Source organism: Perognathus longimembris, chromosome 4, assembly GCF_023159225.1.
Source record: "Perognathus longimembris pacificus isolate PPM17 chromosome 4, ASM2315922v1, whole genome shotgun sequence".
NCBI classification, from domain to species: Eukaryota; Metazoa; Chordata; class Mammalia; order Rodentia; family Heteromyidae; genus Perognathus; species Perognathus longimembris.
The window spans coordinates 53002546-53027106 of record NC_063164.1 but is presented as its reverse complement, the minus strand read 5'-3'; the positions used below and the strand labels follow the sequence as shown (position 1 = coordinate 53027106).

Below are 24561 nucleotides of genomic sequence, written 5' to 3'. Positions count from 1 at the left end.
TCATCTGTGTAATGGGTGTGCATTCATGTTGTAGGGCTTCCATAATCAAATACCACAGACCACAGAGTCTTTGCTAGCCACCCAGCCCCACTCTGCAGGCAGCAAGTCTGTGACTGAGGAATCAGTAGGGATCATTTCTTCAGAGGTTTCTTCTTGGTATGTGTCAGATTCTCTTCTTTCTATGTCTTCCCCCAGTCTTCCTGCTGTAGTGTGTAAACTGAACTCTTTTTATAAGGACACCCATCATAGTGTGTTGATCACTCCCTATTTTGTGACAAAATGGTCATATTCACAAGGAGGGATTAAGGGTCTGGACTTTAAAGTATTAGTTAAGGGGGAGACATAATTCAACCACCACAGGGGTGGGTGAGGCGCTAGGGGTGCTTAATCTATAATTTGTAATGATGATTGAGGAAGTGTGTGTCTCTGCAAGGCTCTAGAGGCAAGAGTACAAATTGTCCTGGTTTTCCCTGTTCTGAGTGCTTCCCCAGGCAGTGCAGTGATACAGAGGCAGTCCCAGTATCCTGGGATGGCTAATTCCCTTACAGGGCCCCCACTGAAGCCCAGAGCTCATGCTCAGGTCCCCATCCCTTCTCAGCTAGAGCTACACTGTTTCCCTCAGAGTCTCCACCAGCATGATAAGTGAGATGAATTTAACAGAATTTAACCACTTGGTTGAATGGCCCCCATGGTCCTCTCCTGCTGCTACATTCTCTGATGCACACATGCAATTCTTCTGCACACATGGAATTCCAGCTGTCTGTCTGAAATGAATAACTGATTGGAACACAACTCATTTAGTTTATGTCTGAAAGCGAACTCAAACACAAGGGCAGTGTTTGCTAAACCTGGCCTATTCCGAAGCTGCGCTTGGCATTGTGCTCTTGTGATGCTGGCTGGATAATTCTTATGTTCTCTTTTACCTCTCACCTGGGCAGCTTTATGAAGTTGCTGATGTGGTGGAGAGATTGAGACAGGGAGATATACCACTACTCTGTTTCCTAGCTGGTCAGGAAAGGGTGTCCTAGTTCTTACACTTTAGCTAGAACACCTCTGTGTCTAGTGCTGAGCCCTGATACATGCCTCCCCAGTGTTAGGAAACAGGGAGCACTGGCAAGCCTAAAGTGGTAATGTCTCTGCTAATGGAATGTCATCTCAGCACCCTCTGCCAGGCCATCCATTTGCTCTTTAGAAGTCTAAACTTCTAAATTCAAAGGTGTCAAAAATTATAACCTTGCTGGATGCTAGTGGTTCCTGCCTGTAGTTCTAGCTACTTAGGAGGCTGAGATCATGCATGGTTTGAAGCCAGCTTGGGCAAAAAAGTCCATGAGATTCTTACTTCTTATTAGCCAGCAAAAAGCAGTAAGTAGAGGTGTGTCAAGTGGTAGAATGAAAAAGCTAAGAGACAGAGCCCAGTTCCTGAGTTCAAGTCCCTGTATTGGCACACATAAATAGAATTATTGCAATGAAAACAGCCCACACAATGAACAGCCATACACAGGTGGCTGGCACCTCTCCTTTGAGGCCTCCTTCCTCCTGTAGGGTATGTAATCTCCACTTGTAGAATTGTGTCATGGGGATGTGTCAGAATCTTGTTACTTATCTAACTTCTGTTGCCTTTTTTTTTTTTTTTTTGCCAGTCCTGGGCCTTGGACTCAGGGCCTGAGCACTGTCCCTGGCTTCTTTTTGCTTTAAGGCTAGCACTCTGCCACTTGAGCCACAGCGCCACTTCTGGCCATTTTCTGTATATGTGGTGCTGGGGAATCGAACCCAGGGCTTCATGTATATGAGGCAGGCACTCTTGCCACTAGGCCATATCCCCAGCCCCTTCTGTTGCCTTTTTGTTGTTCTTGCAGTCCTGGGATTTGCTAGATAGGCACGCTACCACCTGAGCCATGCCCTCCCACTTTACCAGCTTCTTATAGATGCTTCTAATACTTAAAAAAAAACTTACTTAAAGTAGAGAAACACAAGGCTACTGGTTAAGAAATGTAAATATCTTTATTGTCTTTAGGCCTGTGATCTATTACATGTAACTAAATTTCTCCCATCAGCAAGCATCTCTATGGATTATTTCACTACAATCCCATGATGCTTGGACTTGAATCACTTCCGGACCCCATGGATACCTGGGAGATTATAGAGACCATTGGCAAAGGCACCTATGGCAAAGTCTACAAGGTGACAAACAAGAAAGATGGGAGCCTGGCTGCAGTGAAAATTCTGGATCCCATCAATGTAAGTCTCAGTAGTAAATTACAACCATGATCGAATGTTTCCCAAACATTGAGCATTCAATTTTCTTTTCAGCTCCTTTGAAGGCAGGGACCTCACCTGGAGTTAAAAGTTCTTTTAGCTTTTGTTCCTTGCTTTTCTTTTTTTACTGTTATTTTGATTTTGACCCTCTGGACTTTTCAAAAAATACTCTTAGAAAAGAGTGGTATATTTCACTCCCTGGTCTCCCTGTAAGTTACAAAGTGAACCAGGCTTATGATATTCTGTCATCTGAGGCAAACATCTTATTTCATGTTATTGAGGTTACAATGTCCTCCATTGTTTTGCACAGTGAAGCTGTATATGATCAATCCTGTGTAAGGTGCCTTCAAGACACTTATCCTTAACTGCTTAGAAATTTTAAATTTTTTTTTTCCAATGAAAGATACAATAGTGGTATTTAGGGTAAAGAAAATGTCACAAAAATGTTTGTATAACTAAAAGATATAAATTTCAATTAGAATGTCCTTGGTTAGGTATTTTGAAGCTATGGTAAGGCTGACATTAAAAATATAGTAAGCTAGGTGCTGTGGCTCATGCCTGTAATCCTACTAGTTGGGAGGCAGAAGTCAGAAGGATTGTGATTCAAGGCCAACCTGGGCAAGACCCTCATCACAACCAAAATAATAATAATAATAATAATAATAATAATAATAATAATAATAATAATAGAGGTAAGCATGGTGGCATGTACTTGTTATTTCAAACTATAGTAGGAAACTTAATAAGAGGATCACAGTCCAGGAAAGCTCAGGTGGAGAGCCAGGTCCTATTTGAAAAAGAAAATAGCTAGAGTAAAAAGGGTTGGAAGCAAAGTCCAAATGGTAGCTTAGCAAGTGCAAGCCCCTGAATTCAAACCCCAGTACTGTCAAAAACAATCCATGGTAAATAGGTATCATTAACTGAGTACTTGAACAGGATGCCATATTTGTATAACTGGTCTTAATTCACATTTTTTTTTTAAAAAACTTGTTTAGGATATGGATGAAGAAATTGAGGCCGAATACAACATTTTGCAGATTCTTCCTAACCATCCCAATGTTGTAAAGTTTTATGGGATGTTTTACAAAGCAGATCACTGTGTAGGAGGACAGCTGTGGCTAGTCCTGGAGGTAAGTGGATATTGAGTAACCATCAACTAACAGAGTGCTGGGGGCAAGCAGATTTTGTTCCCTAGAGAGTGTTTTAAGGTATACCTTGCAGAATAGGTCTCTCTCTCATGTGACAGATACCTTGCCAGATATGAAAACTTCTGCAGGTCTTATAGGTAGGCTGTATGTTGAAAATACTCTTTAAATTTTTTAAAAATTTTATTGTAAAGGTGATGTACAGAGGGGTTACAGTTACATAAGTGAGGAAATGAGTAATTTCTTTTTGAGCAGTGTTATGCCCTCCCTCGTTTTCTCCTGCTTTCCCTCCCCCTGACTTGTTTTTCTGTTTCAAAAGTAGAACCATCTTTACTTCTACTAGAGCGAGTACATGTACAATTAGAATAGGTTACTGGGAACGTTTCCTAGAACTCATGTTCCAATTGACTGCAACTCATTTTCAAAGCTTACTAACTCAAGATGCCCTTGCTTGCCATAATTGCCCACTGGTGTCCTGTGGTCTTGCTCTACATTTTATTTGCAACATATTGACTAAAAGTTGTATAGGGAAGGCTCACTGGAGAGTTCTTGCAGGAGGTGATGAGGACTGGAAGAACAAGAGGAAGGCAGAGTGGGCAAGGGAGACATCAAGCAACCATATGGATGCAACCAAGCCTTGGCCAATCTTGAAAAAAATAGAGCTGGGAGGCCTTTTTCAGATCTGTCCTCAGTTGCATCTCTGCATCATCCTGCTAGTCATTGACTGCATGTGGGCCTGAGAAGAGAGAATGACCCTGGAGGAGGCAGTTCTCTGGTGTGGGAGACAATTCCTAGAATGCAGCTGGAGCTGGGAGCAGTAGGCCATCAACCTTCTTAGCAGCACCTGCTCTGGAAAGAAAATCTGAAGAGACCTCTCTGTGTCCACTATAGCTCTCCATTTTGTCTCCTTGATGAATTTGCCTCCGAGTCTGAGTCAGTACCCCAAAGGATAATGCACGTGTCCTTGTACTAAAGTAACAAGAACAGTAGGACAGACCTATTGCCTTGGACTTAGAACAGGCCTGCTCTGGACTCTGTCTCCCTGAACCAGCTCATGCTCCCTACCGGAAACCACCTGGGTGGACCATGTAGGTGGACGATGTAGGCGCCTTAAGAGAGAGACATCAAAGGAGAGGTCCTCCCTCTTCACTGTCTGGTGCCTCTTGACCCAGTCTTTCTGGGTCTGGAGGGCCTGACCATGGGACAGAATGTACTGGCTGCCATGGCAACCACGTGTGGGGAATTCATTGTTCTATTTCAAGTGAGATAATCTACAAGGAAACTGTTTTGAGTATTTCTGTCACATCAGTTGCCTTCCTCAGAACATAAAGATATAAATGGTTTGGGTTTTAAGGCATGATTTTCTTTTAGTTGGTTGCTTGAGTCATACAACATATTGTTTGTAGCATCTTTTGTGTTTCCTCTCTGTCCCTTACCTCCATGATAAGAATATTGGGATTTATCTTGCTGATGAAGCTTCTTTGTTTGGGAATGGCCTTATTTCTGGGGCCCCTAGCTCTACTTACCTTTAACTCTGTTAAGAACTGGTACTCACCTGCCGACTTTTTTCTTTTATCTGAGACATGAAATTTCCTGTATCTGAGCAATACAGTGTGCTGACATTGTGACTTTTGCTAGTTAATTTGGCCCATGCTCAAGCAGATGGCATGAGATACTTAATGTTGGTCATTTTTATCTTTAGTACAAGAACACATGTCTTTACAACTCATGGATAGGGGGATGGGGAATTCCCAGTGCTTCTAAAAGTTTCATGAAAATACAGGGATTCCTGAGCTTCTAACAATTTCACAGGTGTTCACTGAAGGTCAAGAGCCAGAGAGAGTAGCAACATGTCTATAGTCACAAAACTAACTGCGGGGCAGAAATGAAAGAAAAACCACATGTGTGTCAGTCAGCTTCCTATCACTGTAACAAAATGCCTGAGTCAAACCAACTTAAAAGAGAAGACTTATTTTGACTCATTGCTTGGGAGGTTTCAGGCTTTAGTTTTTAGGCCTGTGAAGAGCTAGCACATCACATAGGACAAAGGAAGCTGCTCACCTCATGTGCATGGAGAGCAAGTCAGAGAAAAAGGGTCAGGGACCCCCAGTTCCCTATAAGGACCTCCAGTGACCTAACTTCCTCTCACAAGGTCCTACCTCCTAAAGGTCCCACCACCATAGTGTAGTGACCAAGTCTTTAACACATGGGCTTTTGGGACACTGTCTAAGCTATAGTGTTATGCTTCAGCCCTCTCATATCATCGTGTGCTGCTGCCACCTGCAGTGCTATCCATGGGATGATGGGAATGCAGACACAGGGGTTCCTGATGGGATCACAGCACTTCCTGCCTACACAGAGCTGCATGCACAGAACACCTTCACTGAGTTCCTCTCCTTGCAGTTTTTTTTTTGTTTGTTTTTATGCTGGTTCTGGGACTTGGACTCAGGGTTTCACATTCTTTATAAGCCTTTTCACTCATGGTTGGTGCTCTACCTCTTGAACCATGCCTCCAGTTTGGCAGTTTGCTGGTTAATTGAAGATAAAGGTCTCAGGGACTTTTCTGCCTGGGCTAACTTTGAACTGTGAGCCTCAAATCTCAGCTTCCTGAGTACTAGGATTCTAGGAGTGAGCACCCATTTGCCTGGCTTACCTGCAGCTTTTTACCTTTAAATGAATCATATGATAAAATTATGGCCTGTTTAATATTGTTCTCCTCAACCTGTACATTGAAATTAAATTTATGTTGCTTTTTCTTTTTCCTTGCTGAATATGATGAAAGGACTAGAATGTTAGAAGCTATTCCACAGAGCAATTTTAGATGATAGAAAAATGTCGTTAATAACTTCCTTAAATCATTCCAATTCTGAAAACAAAAACAAATAAAAATGTCAACTCTGAAATTCATTACTAATTTGCTAGTAGAAAGCCAACAAAAACTTTGTTTTATGACAGACATGATATTAGGAAGGTATGGAAAGAAAACACTCTGAATATGTTTTATTTTAAGTGAGCATTAAAAATTTTTAGATCTGAAAATCCTATTATTTCTCACTTAAATAAAATTTAGTAAGCAATAAAACACTTGAGAAAAATAGAATACTTGGAAAAATAATATGTGTATAAACTGTATTTTTTTCTTTCTCTTTTTAGAGTAAAACTTTTGACAGTTGGGAACTATTGATTTCAGAGTGAATCAAATGTTCAATTTAAATTGTTTATAGAGTTCTATAAATAAAGCTGTAAAGAAAAAAATAAAAATAAAATAAGCACTTTTGTTTTCTAAGCCAGGTAAAAGAACAGGGTTTAGAAAATCAGTTTTCCCACCTTGCCCAGAGACCTAAGTTCAGTATCTAGTATATAAAGTCAAAGTGGGGGGGGGGGTAGGGGTAAAGAGGAAGGTCTGTTATCTCTCTCCAATTTATGCTTTTTAGAGCTTATGCTTTTTCGGGCCTTAGAAAGCCAGTCTAGGCATGACCATCATTGGAAGTGCTATACATCAATACATTTTCACTTACTGGTGGTGCATGAATTAAGGTTTTTAGGTCTTAGGAGGTCTGGAAGTTTTTGCTTTTGTTTTTTTCTGCCAGTATTGGGGCTTGAACTCAGGGCCTGGGCATTAACCCTTAACTTTTTTGTTTAAGGCTAGCACTCTACCAGTGGAGCCACAGATCCACTTCTAATGTTTTGGTGGTTCGTTGGAGATAAGAGTATAATGCACTTTACTGCTTGAGCTGACTTCAAACTGTGATCCTCAGATAGGTTTTGACTAGCTGAGGACAGTTTAGGAAGCCTTGGAGCACTGAACACTGACTCTGACAAATCTAGAAGGAGAGTCTCTGGAATGCTGAGAGTCAGGATGAGGGAAAATCAGTTGAGACAGGAGAATGGAAGAGCTTTGCAATATGAAGGAATCACATCTGGCTTGCTGTGTGTGTGCCTGGCACAAGGGAGCTCAGAAGCTCAGGAGTAGGAGGGAGTGTGCCCATAGCTTTACTCCAAATGTGCCTTGGAGTGTGAGTACCTCCTCATTCTTCTCAGAGCTCTTGGGTTTCAAGGCATGGCTTTTATTTGTCTAGTTGCAGACTAATGGCTTCAGTGAGAGAAGCATGATCTGTCCTAATAATAGAGGAAAAATAGGCTGTTTGGATTTACTGAGAAGTAGCTGTTGTTGACTCTGACTTCTGCTTTATGTTCTCTGTAAAACCCAATACCCTTGAAAGACCTTGACAGTCTACTGAACAAAAGAGCATTGCAAAGAAATTCCTCTTAATTCTTCAACCTGACTAGGTCAAATCAACACCGTGGTGCAGAATGTACTTAATAATAGGCCTAGGCTAGAACAAGAGTCTGAGGAACATGTTGCACTGGGCCATTCTTTCATACTGTAGAGGGAAATTGATGGCTTATTGAGCAAGGAGCATTTTATTGTTTGAAATTATAACCATTCTGCCAAATATACATACTGTGTTTGTGTCAATATTCAATTGTGTTTTAAAAAATAGATGTGGAATGTAAATGATTCTTCTCTATTTTTCATGGTTTGGAGCAAAATGCTCACTTAATTCTATATGCATCCAGCTGCCACATGTCTTTGCTGAGGGGTAGGGAGGAGCTGGGGTGGAGAGAACACCTCTGCAGTTGAGTCTGATTGCTGAGAGTGGGTAGGCAGGGAGGGCTGATGTGTCACACCCTCAGGGCTTGGGGAGGAGGGTTTGGTTGTCTTTTTATAATTCTAAAGGGACTATTTTATTGGGTTCCTTTAAATATAATTCCTTGTCAAGCTTTTAAAATGTTCAGCCCATATCACGAACATTATTCTGCTTTAGACAATTGTCAATATATACTTGCATTTTTTAAAATATTCAAGTGCCCAAAGTCTTTTTTTGTATAAGCCACAGGCTGCCCTTTTAAAACCTTGCTGATGGCTTATCAACTTCACAGGGCAGCTTCCTTTACAGGTACCCTGAGCAGTTTAATTACATGTTTCTGTGAATTCTGGGAAGTCAGACAGCTCTTAAACTCTGACATTTACTAAACAAAAGGCACCAACTGAGTAAGATCCCTTGTTGTGTTTAAATCTGTAGCTGAGTTTTGAGTCTGCTGACAAATAACTACTCTCAACCCCTTCTTAGGTTCCAGAGTTAGAAGGAAAGTTTAGAAGTTGGCTGCCTATATAAAATATTACTGAAGTGGTCCTTGTGGCAAACCTGGGCGCACTTGGGTAAGGAAGAAACGAGAATCCAAGAAAATTTCAGGAGAAAATTCTGAGGTTCTGTTAGCTCAGATCATCACTCAGTATTTAACTTAAATTTCTCTAGAATTTCACTTGTGGTTCAAGAAAGCATGTACCAGACCAGGCACCAGTGGCTGATGCCTGTAAGCCTAGCTACTCAGGAGGATGAGATCTGAAAATTGTAGTTTAAAGCCAGTTTGGCAAGAAAGTCTGTGGGACTATTCTCTCCAATCAACTTTCAAAACATTGAAAATGGAATTGTGGCTAAAGTGGTAGGGCACTAGTCTTGGGCAAAAAAGCTTAGGGATAGTGCCCCGGCCCTGCCTTGAGTTAAAGTTCAAGAACTGGCACCAAAGGGGAAAAAAAAGCAAGGAAGGAAGAAAGAAAGAAAGAGAAAAGAAAGCATGTACTCCTCTGAGATGCATACCTGCTGGGACATGGTCCAATGAGGGAGCTACTATCCTTGCATTCCTATTATCCCCGCCGTCCTTTGCTGTAGAGAAGCAAAGAACTTCATTGATACTTCCCTCAGCCTTAAAGGATCCATAGATAACTGTATTTCACCTTCTACTTCCAATTGGTCAGAAGTTCCTGTCAAGTCTATCTTACCAGAGCCTGACAAACTGGCCTCTTGATTTCATCTCTATGACTTGACTTTTGACCTTGGTTCCTTTGATTGCTTCAGTATCTCACATGATAACCAGTGTCTGGGATGCCTCTCCTGGCTGTCCTTCAATCTGCTACCTGAGTCATCTTTCCAGAATTCAAAGCTGAACATCCAGACCTTCTGCCTAAGATCTGTAGCTTACTTTCTGTATTATGCTATGCCATGGTATTGTAATAGAAATAAAGTAGACTAATAGCTCAGATCCCCTAGCAAGTCATATTACCATTCCCTGCCCTGTTTCATCCTTTCTCATCTCTCTGCCCTAGGATCTTGACCTCTTTTGCCCCAAGATTGGCAGAGCATTTAGAACTCACATGTATACACATGTACATGCATGTACCCCCCCACACATGTGTATACACACATGCATACACACTGTTCATGCTCCCTTTCTTTGCACATGCTATCTCCATGTTTATTTCCTCAGGATGTTCTTTCCCTGCTTGCACACCTGCCTAAACCCACTTATCTTTCTGACTCATAAATGTTATGCCTTCTAGGAGGATTTCCAAAGGTGTTCCTTCTAGGCTACCCTTAGAAGATTCATCCTTTCTTTTTTGGTACCACTGTACTCTCTAGTTGTATGCTACCTCCACAGTTCACACCCAGTCACTCCTGTCTCTGTGTGAGTGGTGAATGATAGGTTAAAAAAATCCAGCCAGTCATAGACCACTGAGAATGAAGAGAGGACATTGGAGGTTATGATTGTTTGTCCTTTTGTTACCAGAAATTTAGGGCAGCTCTGTTGACCTCAGATTCTTGTGTCTGGAAAGAGAATTCAGACAAGATGCAAACATAGTAAAGGGGATAGGAAAGTTTATTAGGAAATAATTATAGCAGAGAAAGAGAGCAGCACATGACATAGACATTCCTTGGGAAGATGACACTTCAGTTCATCTCAGCCATCTTCTCCCATCTTTGAGGTTACAGAGACTGGCTTTGAATTAACTAGGCAAAATTGGGCCTCTTGAAGACAGCTTTCTGATTGGTGGATCTCCTTTCTGCTCCTTGTAAGACTGTGACTTCAAAGATTTATGTCTCATCCTTTTTATTCATTCTCTTGCCCTTACTTAACAGGTTTCTTACTTCCTTACTGCTGCCATTTCATTGTCAGGCAGGTTTTGATCTATCAGCTTACCCTGCCATCTTCAAGTTGTTTAGGCCACAATTTCTTGGCTGCCATCTTTTCCTACTAACCCATATCCCTTTCAGAGACATGTAACACACAGCTAAAATCCAAAGGATTTAGAGCTCTTTAGGAAAACTGTTAGTCTTTTCAGTTTTATACAAAACACCTGAGATAATTTATAAAGACCAAAGATTTATGCTGGCTTATACTTTTAAGGTTCTGTCCCAAACTAGGTAGACTCATTACTATGAGGCCACTAATGGGGTACAGGATGTAATGGAATGAACTTCCTGCATGGTATGAGGCAAGAAGGAAAAAGCAAGAGGCTATGGAGTGAGGGTCACACAAATCCATTTGAGGGTACATATCCAGTAATCCAAAGATTTCTCTTTAAAGCCCCTCCACAGCACCTCCCAACAGCAACATCCTGGGGACCAAGCCTTTATTTAATAGGTAGGCCTTGGGGAAATATCAACCTTTAAACTCATGTAAAGACATAATGCTGCCACTCAGCATGGGAGACATGAGAGCCACTGGAGTGAAGTGTTAAATCAGCAGGTCACTTAATATGGCCTCAAATTCATGGGACCATCATTGTCTTCCACATTTCACTGCTGAAGGGCCTTTCACAAGAATTCCTGCACAATAGTAATTTTATGCTAGCTTTAAAGATCTTCTAATTCTATATTATATATTTTCAGTTACATACTGTCAGTGGGAGCATCTTAAGTGGCAAAAACATGCTAGTTGAATTCCAGGTTATCTCGATTGTTGTTGTGCAAGGTATCTGCTAAGTATATGGGAGGAGGGGCCTGTGCCAAACAAAGAAAAATCTGCTCACCCTTTATTAAAACGTTGCAGGTGCCCATAATTAGAGTTGAATACAGCCTAATGTATTATTATCTTGATAAAGAGGTGCCTCTTTTAGGAAAGCTATAATCTGTGCTCCCTCAGGCTTGCTTGTGTAAGTCAGAAAAGCCAGTTGCCTCAATAGGGGCCCACCCACTGCTCACTGGCTAACTCAGTCCAAATTTCAGACAAAACCTCAGGGGAGAACCTAAGTCTCTAACGCAGACTTTTAAATCATTTCAAGGTCAAGGGTGGCTCTGAATTTTCAGAAAAATACAAGATGCATGCAGTTTCAAGGTATTTTTATACTTGGCTTAAAACAGTTACAAACCCCTTGATTTAAGATAGCTCATAGGAAACCCACACATGGACATGTGGACTTTTTGCAGTTAGTGAAAATTATCATTGAAAACCCTTCAATTGCTGAGAAAGCAGAGTATGCCTGCTCTGTGTACTCATTGTTCTGTCATATACAATATACAAGAAAAAGCAACAGGTAGATTATAATCTTCTAGGATGTTTTAAATGTGTATGTGTGAGAGACAGAGACAGATGGTGGGGAGAAGAGAGAGAGAGAGAGAGAGAGAGAGAGAGAGAGAGAGAGAGAGAGAGAGAGAGAGAGAGAGAGAGAGAGAGAGAGAGAGAGAATGAGGAAGCTTCAAGTTGCTGAGGGCCTGAAGTTGAATATGAGCACACCAAGAGCACTGATGACACATCTCCATCCCATAAACCTGCCATGTGTTGGCAACTCTAGAAGAGCTACTGGTTCGGCTTTAGATACCCGAGAGCTGGCCCAGAGGCAGGAATGTCGGAAATCACTAAAATTTATTTCCTGTCAGGTATCAAGGACTTCCATCTTGCTCTTCCAGTCCTTTCTCATCCTCAAAATGCACATCTGGAAAAAAAAAAAAAGACAATGGTCATAGAAAGTGAAAAATATCCAACAAATCACCAGGATTACTAATAAGCCTTTTCTTTCAGATTGCTAAATGGTAACTTGGACTTTTAGATTTTATTTGGCAATGAAAAAGTCAGTTTTTTTTGTGGTGCACTTTTATTCATGAATCATCAGCTTGGATGAAGAACACACACACACACACACACACACACACACACACACACACTCACAGAGAGTTGCATGTGACTGGCGTATGGAAACCTGAAGTCTGATTATTCTAGGCTAGGATTTTTGCTCTGCAAATGTACTACTCTGAGTAAGTCATCAGTAGGCTTTTCTTCTAAATGTATTGGTCTTTTCTTTTTGTTTGGCTCCTGCTGTTGCCTGTCTCTGTGCGACCCTTCCCTCACAGCTGTGTAATGGAGGCTCAGTCACCGAGCTTGTCAAAGGTCTCCTCAGATGTGGCCAGAGGTTGGACGAAGCCCTCATCTCCTACATCTTGTATGGAGCCCTGTTGGTAAGAGCATTCACTGAGGTGGGGGATGATCTGCCCACTCTTTCCACTTGCCAGGTCCCCATGGCACATGAATGGGGAACCTGCTCTATAACACTCAAGGATTATTCATAGCAGCAAGGGCTAGCCAAATGTGTGTGTAGATTAGACTACACATTGATAGGGTAATTGCTTTAAAATAAGTGTGTAACTCTCTCTTTTCTCTTTTCTGTCCTGTGGTGGTGGTGGTGGGGCACCATGCAGGGCCTCCAACATTTGCACAACCACCGAATCATCCACCGAGATGTGAAGGGAAATAACATTCTCCTGACCACAGAAGGAGGAGTTAAGCTCGTTGACTTTGGTAATGACTGTATGTCGTTTGTTTTCTTGATGTGTGCAGTTTAGCCAAAGGGGACAATTTATTGCAATCTCAGAAGACTAGGGCCTGTCCCTCTACACCACAGGCAGAGGGACATTTTTAAGGAAAATGCGTGTTGGAAGGTAGGGGGCTTACCAGATGGATCACCCTAGGAGATGCTGTTTGTTCATCTATTTCTAGCTTTAAAAGCAATTTTATGAAAGAAATAAAAGTGTTGCAAAAGAACCTGATAGGAAAAGAAAAACTTTCTGGTTTTCTGGTGAAATTTTTCTTGTTTCAGGGCAATGATTCACATTTTGTCATCTCTTTTGCATATGAAAAGAGAAAGCAGTTTGGTCTTTTAAATGACTTTCACTAGCCTTAGGCATCTCAATTCCCAGTGAGCAGAAGGTAAAAGAGTCCTTTGGGTCTGGCAGCTAACATCTCGTTAAATTGTGATGATTGCTGTCACATGTGAGGCTGGTTGAGCTGGAAACATGTACAGAAAAGGTGGGAGGAAATGCAGGAATGTCTCCTGAGGCCAGAGAATATCCAATATCTTCTGGACACATTCATAAGATGATATGTGCAAACCAACACACATTTGGCCTTCCTTTTCAGGTATATGGGATGGTTTAATGTGCTTAATAAGTTGAAGACTAGTTATTATGGCAGGCTTGTGGTTACAAAAAATGAGAAAACACATGAAAACACTTTTCAAAATGTTACCAGTATGTTACAGTGAAAAACAAAATAGATGATTTTGAATAAGCATTATTGTATTGATAAGGAAGAATTCAGTGTGAAAATGTATCACTAAATCACTTGCACAGGAGAAATTATTTAAAACTAAATGAAGATTGAGCTGTATCGGTCTACAAGGGGAAAAAACAAAGAAAAATGGCAGGGGAGTCATCAAGTTTAAGGCTTATACTCGTCTCTCAACAGGAATGATATGGCTTCAATAATACGTGGTGGGGAGGGTAAAGATGGGTTTTCATTTTTCTTTTTTTGTCAGTCCTGGGGCTTGGACTCAGGGCCTGAGCACTGTCCCTGGGTTTTTTTTTGCTCAAGGCTAGCACTCTGCCACTTGAGCCACAGCACCACTTCTGGACGTTTTCTATGTATGTGGTGCTGGGGAATTGAACCCAGGGCTTCATGTATACGAGGCAAGCACTCTTGCCACTAGGCCATATTCCCAGCCCAAGATGTGTTTTCTTCATGATCCTAAAGGCAATAAATGTGAGGTTGGGAGGGAAATAACCTAGAGCGATGAGGATAGGGATTAATAACTAGTTTATCCATTTACCCGTTTTGTAAATTACCTGCCTGTCCAGTTACTAAAAGTAAATTTCTAGAAATTAAAAAGAAAGATAGAGTTGTTTTAACCAAAAATGTAGTGGGGGATTTGGTAAAGTGAGAAAGTATCTGTGCAAATAGAGTTTGAAGAGTTGTCTGGCTCTGAGCAGTGGTGAGTGCTTGTAGTCCCGGTTACTTGGGAGGCTGAGGCTGAAGGAGCTCTTGAACCCAGGAGTTTGAGGTCAACCTTGTCAAATAGCAACATCCTGTTACAAGACAAAACAGGACTAATGAAAAAAAAATAGCAACCACAATAAAACTCATCTTTGACTTTGTGATTGAGAGGAAGCAGGTTAACATCCTACCATTGTCCCCCTCCCTGCCACCAGGCCCTTCCCCCCCCCCCCCCACTGCCCTCTCTGGGCATATCCAAGTCTGATGGTCTCCAAGGTGGTCTTTTGCTAAGAAGTTCAAGATTCAGACTTCTAAGTTCTTGTTATCAATAGTGGTTATGGCAGCCTTGTCATAATTTAAGAGATAATGTTATATTTCTGCTTAGAATAAAAGAATGCCTTGGGTTTGTGAAAGTCTTTCGATTGTTGTTCTCTTACTTGGTGTTGGCAAAAATCCTCTATGTTAAGTATAACTACTGTCCTTAATCCAAGTTTGATGACAGGAAAACTGAGGCTTAAGGTTGCAATAGTCACCCCACTGGTAAAAGGCATAACAGGATGTAAAGGAAGTCTTCTTACTCCTAATAGGTACAGCGTTACTTCCACTCTCTTCCTTCACCATGTGGAGAAGAAAGCTAGTTAGATGACATTGGAATTACATTAAAATTCAAGTCCTTAATGCTGAGCTTTAGATAATAATGCTACTGTCAATTTCTTTTTTCCATTTGACAAACAGTGCTTTCTTGCCAACTTTTTGAGCTTCTAGGCAAGATAAGGCTCTGCAATCTTTTACTGTCTACACCGATGTTCCATTATAGATAACAGATGCCAATCATCTTCCTCCACAAGCTGCAGCGCTTGCACAAAGAAACCACCTGAAATGATTAGGGAATAATTAGAGGGAGGTATTCTGGGTTGATCCTAGTTGTTGATATTTTTCTTCTGATTCCAAATTCGCAGTGATATGGGTAGGAATCTTCACTAGGGAAAAAAGTTTTAATAGATAGAATGATAAATGCTTCAGTATAGGGGTTGGCAAACTATAGCTCACAGTCAAATATGCCCCATCTTCTATTTTTGTATAGCATGTCAGCTAATAAATATACACTTACATATTTATATATAATATGTATATATAATATACAGATGTGTACTATTTATAATGTATACATAGTATATTTATATTATTATCTTTAAAGGGTTTTCAGTTCAACATGTCAATATGAGTACAATGCAGATTGACCAATGTCACCCATATTTGAGTTCAGGTCATATTAGCTCAGACTGGCCTCGAACCACCTGTGTAGTTCAGCTTGTTCTCAAATCTGTAAATCCTCCTGCCTCAGGCTTCCAAATGCTAGGCTTACAGGTATATGATACCACCAACTCCATCTTAATTTTTCTATTTTTTAATGACTGGGAAAAAGACTAAAAATATATTAAGACATGAGAAAATTATATGAAATTGAGAGTTTGGAACCCATAAATAAAGTTTAATTAGAATACAGCCATTCTCATTCACTACATGGTTCTGTGACTGCTTTAGCCCATAAAAACCTCATAAAGGCATAGTTGTGGCAAGGACTACAAGATACATGAAACCTAAAGTAATACTACCTGTATTTTTATTTAGATAATTTCCCATCTCTGGTCTAGCATCACCCTCTGCTTCCTCCTGAATTCAGATGCCCTTTTTTCTTTTCAGGTGTCTCAGCTCAACTCAGCAGTACGCGTCTCCGGAGGAATACATCAGTTGGTACCCCATTCTGGATGGCTCCTGAGGTGAGCCAGGAGCCAAGACATATGGGTCTTGGTACTTATTGAGTGCTTTGTTACTATGTCATTTTATAGGTAAATCATTTATTGGTCAAACTTTTCAGGGCAGATAAAATATTTTTATCCTCATAGAAAGCTAAGTGTTCTAGTTTAGCTGATGATAATGAGACTTCACTTTCCAAAAAGTGGATTTCAGTTACAGCTGGCCCATAGCCTACCATCATGCAATTAGAAAAAGGTGCCCACTCCAAGGATCATTGCTTGGCAAGTCCAGCCAGCATTTGTCTAAATTAGAAAGAGTCACCTTCCTTGGAAAAATGCAGCCTCTGTGACACATGCCTTGGTGAGGCACCTCATTTCGCTCCAGCTGTCCTGCAGAATTATATGCGGTGGCCCTGGCTGGTTTTTGTTTCCAGGTACATAGCAACTTCTCTTGTGTACTTTGTTGGCTTGGCTCTCTGCAGTAAAATGGGATTTGGTCCTGATTTAGTTCTGGCCTCGTCACAAACATCTCTGGGAAATGACGCATGGAGAAATTTGGGGAGCTTTCCAGTTAGATGAGCCATACCCTCAAATACCACTCTACTTCTGCTTGTCAGGTCAGCATTTGATTACACAGTACCTCCACCTTTGCCTGGAAACAATTTGCTAGGAGAAAGGAGAGGGGTTCTTTAAATAAGAGACAGTAGAGTCTCAGCTCCCTAGACATCTTTCCATTCCCACTTATTCACATGGGGGGTCTTCTGTGTGGCAGCCAAGCTGGTTCCTTAACATAATCATTTGTTTTCACGAATCTCTGCTCTAATTTCTTCAGTGGCTTGCCATAGTCCATGGCCTCTCTCTTTGGGTCATGGGTAATGACTAGACCCATTTTAAAGAAAAACAAATCCAATAGATGAGATCCATTTGAAAGAAAAACCAAATTGAAGTGATTACTTAAATCTTAAATGTTTCTTAAATAGGTTCAAAAAGCATGACATGATATATGAACTTCTTGTTTGTATTATAGAACTATAAAACCAACAGAAATACAGGCATTATGAAAAAAAATACAAAGCCAGAAATGTAATAGAGACAAATGACATTGTCTTGTGAGTCTCAGTTTTCCTTTGCAAGTTGATCATGCTCCACACCATGACAGCATGGGTTATTTTGAGTCTGGCATACCTACTACCATGTTCCACATGGTGATCCAGCCTTCCTTCTACTTGGCTATTTCAGCTAACATGATCTTGTTCAAACTGCACCTCCTGTGGCCTCTAGGTGCTATTGTCTGTTGGCTGGATCCAACTTCAGAACACACAGTATATTGGCACTAAGACTTATGGCAATGGTCATCCAGATGATGTAGAATCTGTATTCATTCCTCTGCCTTCCATTCTCACAATCTCTAGGGATTGTGTCATTCTTTAAGCCCTGGTATACTTTTATATCATCTGAAATAGTACTTGGAGCTCTGGAAAACTGCTTCCTAATCTTTAAGTTTGGCTCAAAGGCCAGCTCCCCTCAGAGGTCTTCTCTGATCTCTGGCCAGCACTGAGGATCCTGTGTCTAAGTTTCCACTGCAGCTTTGTGCCCTCGACCAGTGCCCTGTCACCATAGTACCATCAGTGCTGGCAGCAAGTCTTCCCTGAACTTGGAGCTTTGGTGGGACTGGGATGCCCAAATTGATGCAAGCTGCTGCATAGGGAGTGGGTGCTCAAACAGTAGTTTTGAGATGGGTAAATATATTGTTAAAGAAACCAGAGGGCTAAGGGGACTTTGGAGAGCACTGTGAGGATGGAGCCAGAGCCATTGACAGTACATTGCTCCGTGGATCTCAACTGGCCTGTTCTGAAAAGAAAGCAGTGAAGATGGTGTTTCTATTAGTTACTTTTGTGTTTCTTCAACATACTGGAGGGAATAACCTAAAAGGAGGAGAGACTTATTTGGGCTTATAGCTTTGTAAGATTCAGTCTTTGGCCATTTGGCCCCATGTGCCTGGGCTGATGACTATTCAACATGGGAATGTGTGAAGGAAGTTTTTACCACATGGTAGACCGGAAGCAGAAAGAAAAAGAGACAGGAAGAGGTCAGGGACAAGATATCCCTAGTGACCCATCATGTCCCACACCCATTCTCGACCTCCTTCTGGGTAGCTTCAACATTCTGAAGTTTCAGAACCTTGCAAAATAGCATCACCAGTTGATGATCAAGCATACAGCACAGGAACCTGTGGGGAATGTTTGTAGCAGTGTTCTTGTTCTAATCTCAGCAAACTGATTTTCAGAATCAGTTGTCTCAGGAGACATGCTCCTGTCTACTCTGCTCTGGGATCTAGGTTACAGTTCTTGGCCTGAACCATTCTCACAATTTTGCCAAATGGCGAATCACTTAAACCCTCTTTTTTGGTTCATAATCCTATAAGAAAGCTGGACATTGGTGGCACTTGCCTGTAATACTAGCTACTCAAGATCACAGTTCTATCCTAGCCTGGGCAGGAAATCCTGTGAGCTCTTATCTCCAATTAATCACCAAAAGGCCGGAAGTGGAGCTGTGGCTCAAGTGGTAGAGCACTAGCCTTGAGCAAAGAAGCTTGGGGGCAGTGCCTAAGTTCAAACCACAGACACAGAAAAAAGTGTTTATAGGAATAACCTTTCATTTGTCAGTTCAGCTTAACACATACTTACACTCTCCACTATGAGCAAGGCTTCAGGGCAAGTGCAACCTTTGAAAGTACAATTAATCAGTAGTGGTTCAGATTAGTATCACCTTCCTGTGGTGGTCTGAACAGGATATTGATCACAGAATGCTTTCCCTTTGGTGTATGAATAACTGGATTTGGATTAAAGGCAGCAACAGCACACACAATACCAATGCCAGTGAAACAAAACCATCACAGATGACCTTTGTGTTTATTTTTAAAATGAGATTGAGAATGCCAGGTGCTGGTGGCTCATACCTGCAATCCTAGCTACCCAGGAGGCTGAGATCTGAGGGTTAAGGTTCAAAGGCAGCCAGGGCAGGAAAGTCCATGAGACTCTTATCTCCAATTAACCACCAGAAAATTGAAAGTGGCTCTGTAGTTGAATTGATAGAGCATAGAGCACTAGCCTTTAGTGAAAAAGCTCAGGGACAGCATTCAGACCCTTAGTTTAAGTCCCACAACTGACAATAAAAAGAAAAAAGAGATCAAAAGATTCTTGATCCTATTTTAGTTTTTAAGAAATTAAACCACATTATTTTTTCTCATTATTATTTTACAAACTTGAGTAACTGAAATGTTCAATTCAGATAGTCTACAAGCCACGTAGCTAATGGGATATGAACTTCGCACCATCACATGTAGTTGAGACTCACAGTTTACCAGGGCAGCTCAAAGCTGCAGTACAATTAGGCCATCATAATGTCAGCATTGTCTGCCCATTTCCTCTGCCTGCCTCATGTGGACACTGCTGAAGTTGAAAATGCTACTACAGTAGACTATTCTCATATTCTCTGGTGTGTTCTCATACTTAGAAACTACTGGGAAAAGAAATTGCCTGGCAGAGTGAAAGATGAATCTAAAAGTCATGATTAGTATAATTCTTCACATAAACTAAATATGTTAGCAGCATACTGTGACTACAGGAAGATTATCTTAAGAGGGAAAGAAGAAAGTGCAATATAGAAACTATGTATTTACACAAGAGTCTACTAGCTATGCCACTATGAATGCATAAGATGATGCTAAGTGAAATGAACTCCATGTTATGGAAACAAGTGTTATATCACTGTTGTAATTGCTTTCAACATGCCTTGTGAAACCGTAGCTTCTATTGTTGATCCCCTTCCTGTGGTTGTACCTGCACCATCACTGTATCTTATCTGAGTACATTGGAAACTGCATATACTGGTATTAGAACTAGGAAAGTGAAAGGGAATACCAAAATCGAGAGACACAGGATAAAAAGACAAATGACTACAAAAGCAATACTTGCAAAACTGTTTGGTAAACCAACTGAACAACTAATGGGGAGAGAGGAAAAGGGGGAGGAGGAGGGGGGAGGAGGGAGAAGGTAACAAACAGTACAAGAAATGTATCCAATGCCTAATGTATGAAACTGTAACCTCTCTGTACATCATTTTGACAATAAATAAGAAAACAACAACAACAACAAAGAAAAAAAAAGAAACTATATATTTAGCAGATTACCACGAGCAAAATAATTTTAATAATAGAGAATTGTTTTCATGTAATATGAGCACAGGTAGGTGGTTCCATAGTTTGATTCTGAGGCTCAATAAACTCATCAAAAATCCAGATTTTTTTTTTCATGTTGCTGGGGATTGAACCCAGGGTCTTATGTATGCTAGGCAAGCATTCTATCATTTACCTAAAACCCCAGTTTTGATGCCCAGATTCTGTCTTTCAATATTATATGTTAATGTGCAAAGTAATGTACAAGTAATATATCATATATTAATAATATGATAATGCAACTAGTTCAATCTGCAACAACCTTAGTTCCAGATAGGTTCATATCCGCAGTTCCTAGAAGTGAATTCTTCAATGTAGTCTCTTAATTTGCTGTACAATTTCATACATCACAGCATCTTCCCCACCAAATACTTAGTACCTCTCCTTCACAGTAAATCATTTCAGTTTCCAAGGCAATTGCCCAGCCATTGGGAAACTCCAGACTGCATATTACCTTAAAGAGCTTGGCTTTGCCAGTCTGTACACACACACACACACACACACACACACACACACACACACACACACACACACACACCATGTTAAGTGTTTGAAGCAAACATGACATTATGATTATAACAAGCATATCAACTTATTTTTCCATATTGACCCCAACACTTTGTTCTGTCTTATTCTCTGGCCAAGCACATACATTTATTTGTTTGTTTATTTATTTATTTGTTTGGTGAGGTCATAAGCACTTCCTGCAACATTTTTGTTCACATGTTAAGGCTCTCTGAGGTTGGGGGTGTAGCTCCATGGCAGAGTAGTTACCTAGCAAGCAGGAAGCTCTGGGCTCCATTCCCAATGCAAAAGAAAAAGAAAAAAAGCCTCTGGTGATGTTAGTCTGTATCTTAGCATTTAAATATGTAAATATTCATTTACATGCATATTGGTTTTTAATCAATTTTGTTGTCTTACAGATACCCTGACTTTTTAAGGTGTTGGGGATTGAACTCAGGGCCTTCTGAATACTAGACAAGCTATATTCCCAGCTCCCTTAAAAAAAAATCAAAACCCCACAGATTAGATAGCAGGCTGAGCCGCTCTATTAGGGAGAATCTGAGACTCTTCCTGCCTTACCTTAGATTTCCTCCTGCACAGGAAAACTGTCCCAAACTAGAAAAGTTTGGAAGTGAGAAAAATCACTAGCAGAAAGAAATAACTTTTTCTGGTGTATTTTTACTCCAAATAAACTTAGTATACTGGGCAGTAAATTGCTTTTCTTGTTTCCTTTGTTAACTTTGTAAGAGTTAAATTCAGTAGGGCAAAAAAGCCCATCCTCTATGCTTTCCAAGGTGACTAAGAATAAAAAGGGGAACCAGAGCTTCCAGTGTTTTCAATGAAAATTACTTTAAATTCACCAAGAAAGTAGATCATGGCAAATAAACTGTGACATTCAGGGAGAAAAAAAATGAAAAAAAAAAACAACCCACAATCTATTAGTTCTGTTTATTGTTTCTTCTTACCTCCACTGCTTCTTGACAGCTGATTTCTTCAAATAAGCAGCAGAAATAATACTATTCCACATTAGCATAGACGTTTTACAAATATTATTTTGTAAATACATTCATCTTTGAAGATGCCAATTAGTATGATTACATTGTGACTCCCACTGAGGAACCCAAGGCTCTGCCAACTCACATGTACATGGACTCAGAGTGGACAGGTGGGTAATGGTGAATAGAATCTATATTCTATAGCGTAAGGAAGAAATATATTTCTAATATAGTTATGCCACTGTCAATATAAGTATTGCTCAGCCAATATTTGCATCTAACAACTGGCAGGTAGTGCCCTGTTGGATAGTGAAAAGGCCACAGATTATGTGCTTATCAGTGGAGATGGCAAGGGCTTAGGGGATCACTGATATTAATCCTCAGCTTTCCCAACACTGCAGTTAGGGAAGAATTCAAATAAATTTACAAATAACTGAAATCTAAGAAAATGAATTCTGTTGTCATTACTGTTTTTATGGAGGACACTGTAGATGGCTCGCAATAATGCGTTGTATTTAACTGGTGTGTACTGGCATGGCCATGCTGGCTATTAAAATGTTTACTGATTTTCACTTGGAATAGTAAATGGCTGTGGTCTAGAGTGTTTGTGCTTAAATCACCAGCGAAGCCTTGTGTCTTTGCCTGGAACATCCCTAACCTCCTAATGGTCCAGCAACTATATGGACAAAGTCTTTTTGGCAAGGAGTAAGCCTCAGCTCAGCTCCTGAGTCATTTTTTCCCCCATGGGCAGTGTCACATGCCAGGTGAGTGTCAGATATTTTGAATATGGTGTGTGTTAAGCAAGGGTAGAGGAAGGAAACTTTGATTTACTCATGAGTGACTGACAACCCAGAACTGTGAGGAATGCGATGGGTGACTTTTCATTATGTTCTTTTATTTCAACCCTATGATCTCTTTCAATAGGAGATATTGTGTTCTCCATTTAGCCAAGGAGAAAAGTAGAGCTTACAGAAGCGAGGGAGAAGGAGGTGCTGATGAGCTGATAATCCTAGCTACTTAAGAGGCTAAGATCTGAGAATTAAGGTTCAAAGCCAGCCCAAAAGCCAGAAGCAGAGCTGTGTTTCAATTAGTAGAGCACCAGCCTTGATCAAAACAGTTAAGTGGCAGGGCTGGGGATATAGCCTAGTGGCAAGAGTGCCTGCCTCGGATACACGAGGCCCTAGGTTTGATTCCCCAGCACCACATATACAGAAAACGGCCAGAAGCGGCGCTGTGGCTCAAGTGGCAGTGTGCTAGCCTTGAGCGGGAAGAAGCCAGGGACAGTGCTCAGGCCCTGAGTCCAAGGCCCAGGACTGGCCAAAACAAAAAAAACAACCAGTTAAGTGGCAGTGCCCAGGGCCTCAGTTCAAGTCTCAGTAATGGCATCCATCAGTCAGTGTGAGAGATCCCACTCTCAAATCCACTTACATACCAACTATGGGGCTGTTTGCTTTTCATCCAGCATGAGAATGCAAGCTCCATTTTACAGATGCATAAACATAAATGAAGGCAGGGAAAGAATTCTCATGCTTCTTCAGTTTAATTTGCATTTGTAATGAGGGGAGAGGAAGATGAGTGTCAGGTGAATGGGGCAGAAGAGAGATGGTGAAGGCATGCTTGGACTTGGAGTTTGAGGCAAATCATTAGAAAAGATGCACACATCATTTACAGCCTGACTACTCTTTGCAATCCCACCCATGCAAGAAGCAGACGTGTGGTCAGGGCCCAATCTACTCACCATCTTTGGAAAATAGCTAACAGTCTGTTTTTGTACTGGAAAACAGACTTATGGATAAAATAAACATTTGCTTCTTTTTTAGGAAATTGTTTCCTTTTTTTTTTTTTTAAATACTTCCATCTGCTCGTTGTTGCAAACAAGAGCTAATCAGCTGAGCAGAGAACAGATGTGCTGTGACGGCTCCCAAAATGGGTGTCTCTGCCTGGCAAAGGGTCGTTGACAGGGGATAGTTGCCATGACAACCTGCTTACACCAGTGCAGAAATATCGCAGGCTTTTTGCAACTACTCTTGACTCCATTAATTATACCATTCCTAGCTAAGTGATACAATAATGCTCTTTCCTTTGGTACTGCCAAGGATAGAATTGACAAATTAGATATTTTGTGTTTGAAGGTTGAGAAAGCCACAAAACACTAGAATATTGAAATGCTGCTATTGTTGTTATTGCTGTTTTATTCTCTTAGCTGTAGCCAATGAGTTTGGATCCCAAGTAAGAGTTAGCATTTACTGCATGCTTACAATGTGACAAGTGCTAAGTACTTTATATGTATTAGCTGATTTATAATCAACACAACCAATCCTAAAGACATAAAGCTAGACCAAACTTTTAGATAAAAAGGGTAAGTCACACAATGTAACCATTCTTGTCAATGGACAAGTTATTGGGCAATGTCACTAGAATTTGAACCCAGATATTTGGCTCAAATATCCTCATTATTAACTTCTATACTAATAATACTATAGTGAATTGTTTTTGTTTTTGTTGGTCCTGGGGCTTGAACTCAGTCAGGGCTTGGGCACTGTTCCTGAGCTTTTGTGCTC

General features: G+C 40.8%; 1 protein-coding gene across 1 annotated transcript in view; it reads left to right on the top strand.

Annotated features, from left to right (window-relative positions):
* The first annotated feature begins 2121 nt into the window (after positions 1-2121).
* Positions 2122-24561, top strand: part of Myo3b (myosin IIIB) — a 408218-nt gene continuing 385778 nt past the window's right edge. Inside the window, exons 1-5 of the mRNA XM_048345752.1 lie at positions 2122-2238; positions 3252-3386; positions 12593-12697; positions 12938-13037; positions 16212-16288. Of these exons, the coding sequence (XP_048201709.1) occupies positions 2122-2238; positions 3252-3386; positions 12593-12697; positions 12938-13037; positions 16212-16288 (534 nt within the window). The remainder of the gene's footprint in view (positions 2239-3251; positions 3387-12592; positions 12698-12937; positions 13038-16211; positions 16289-24561) is intronic.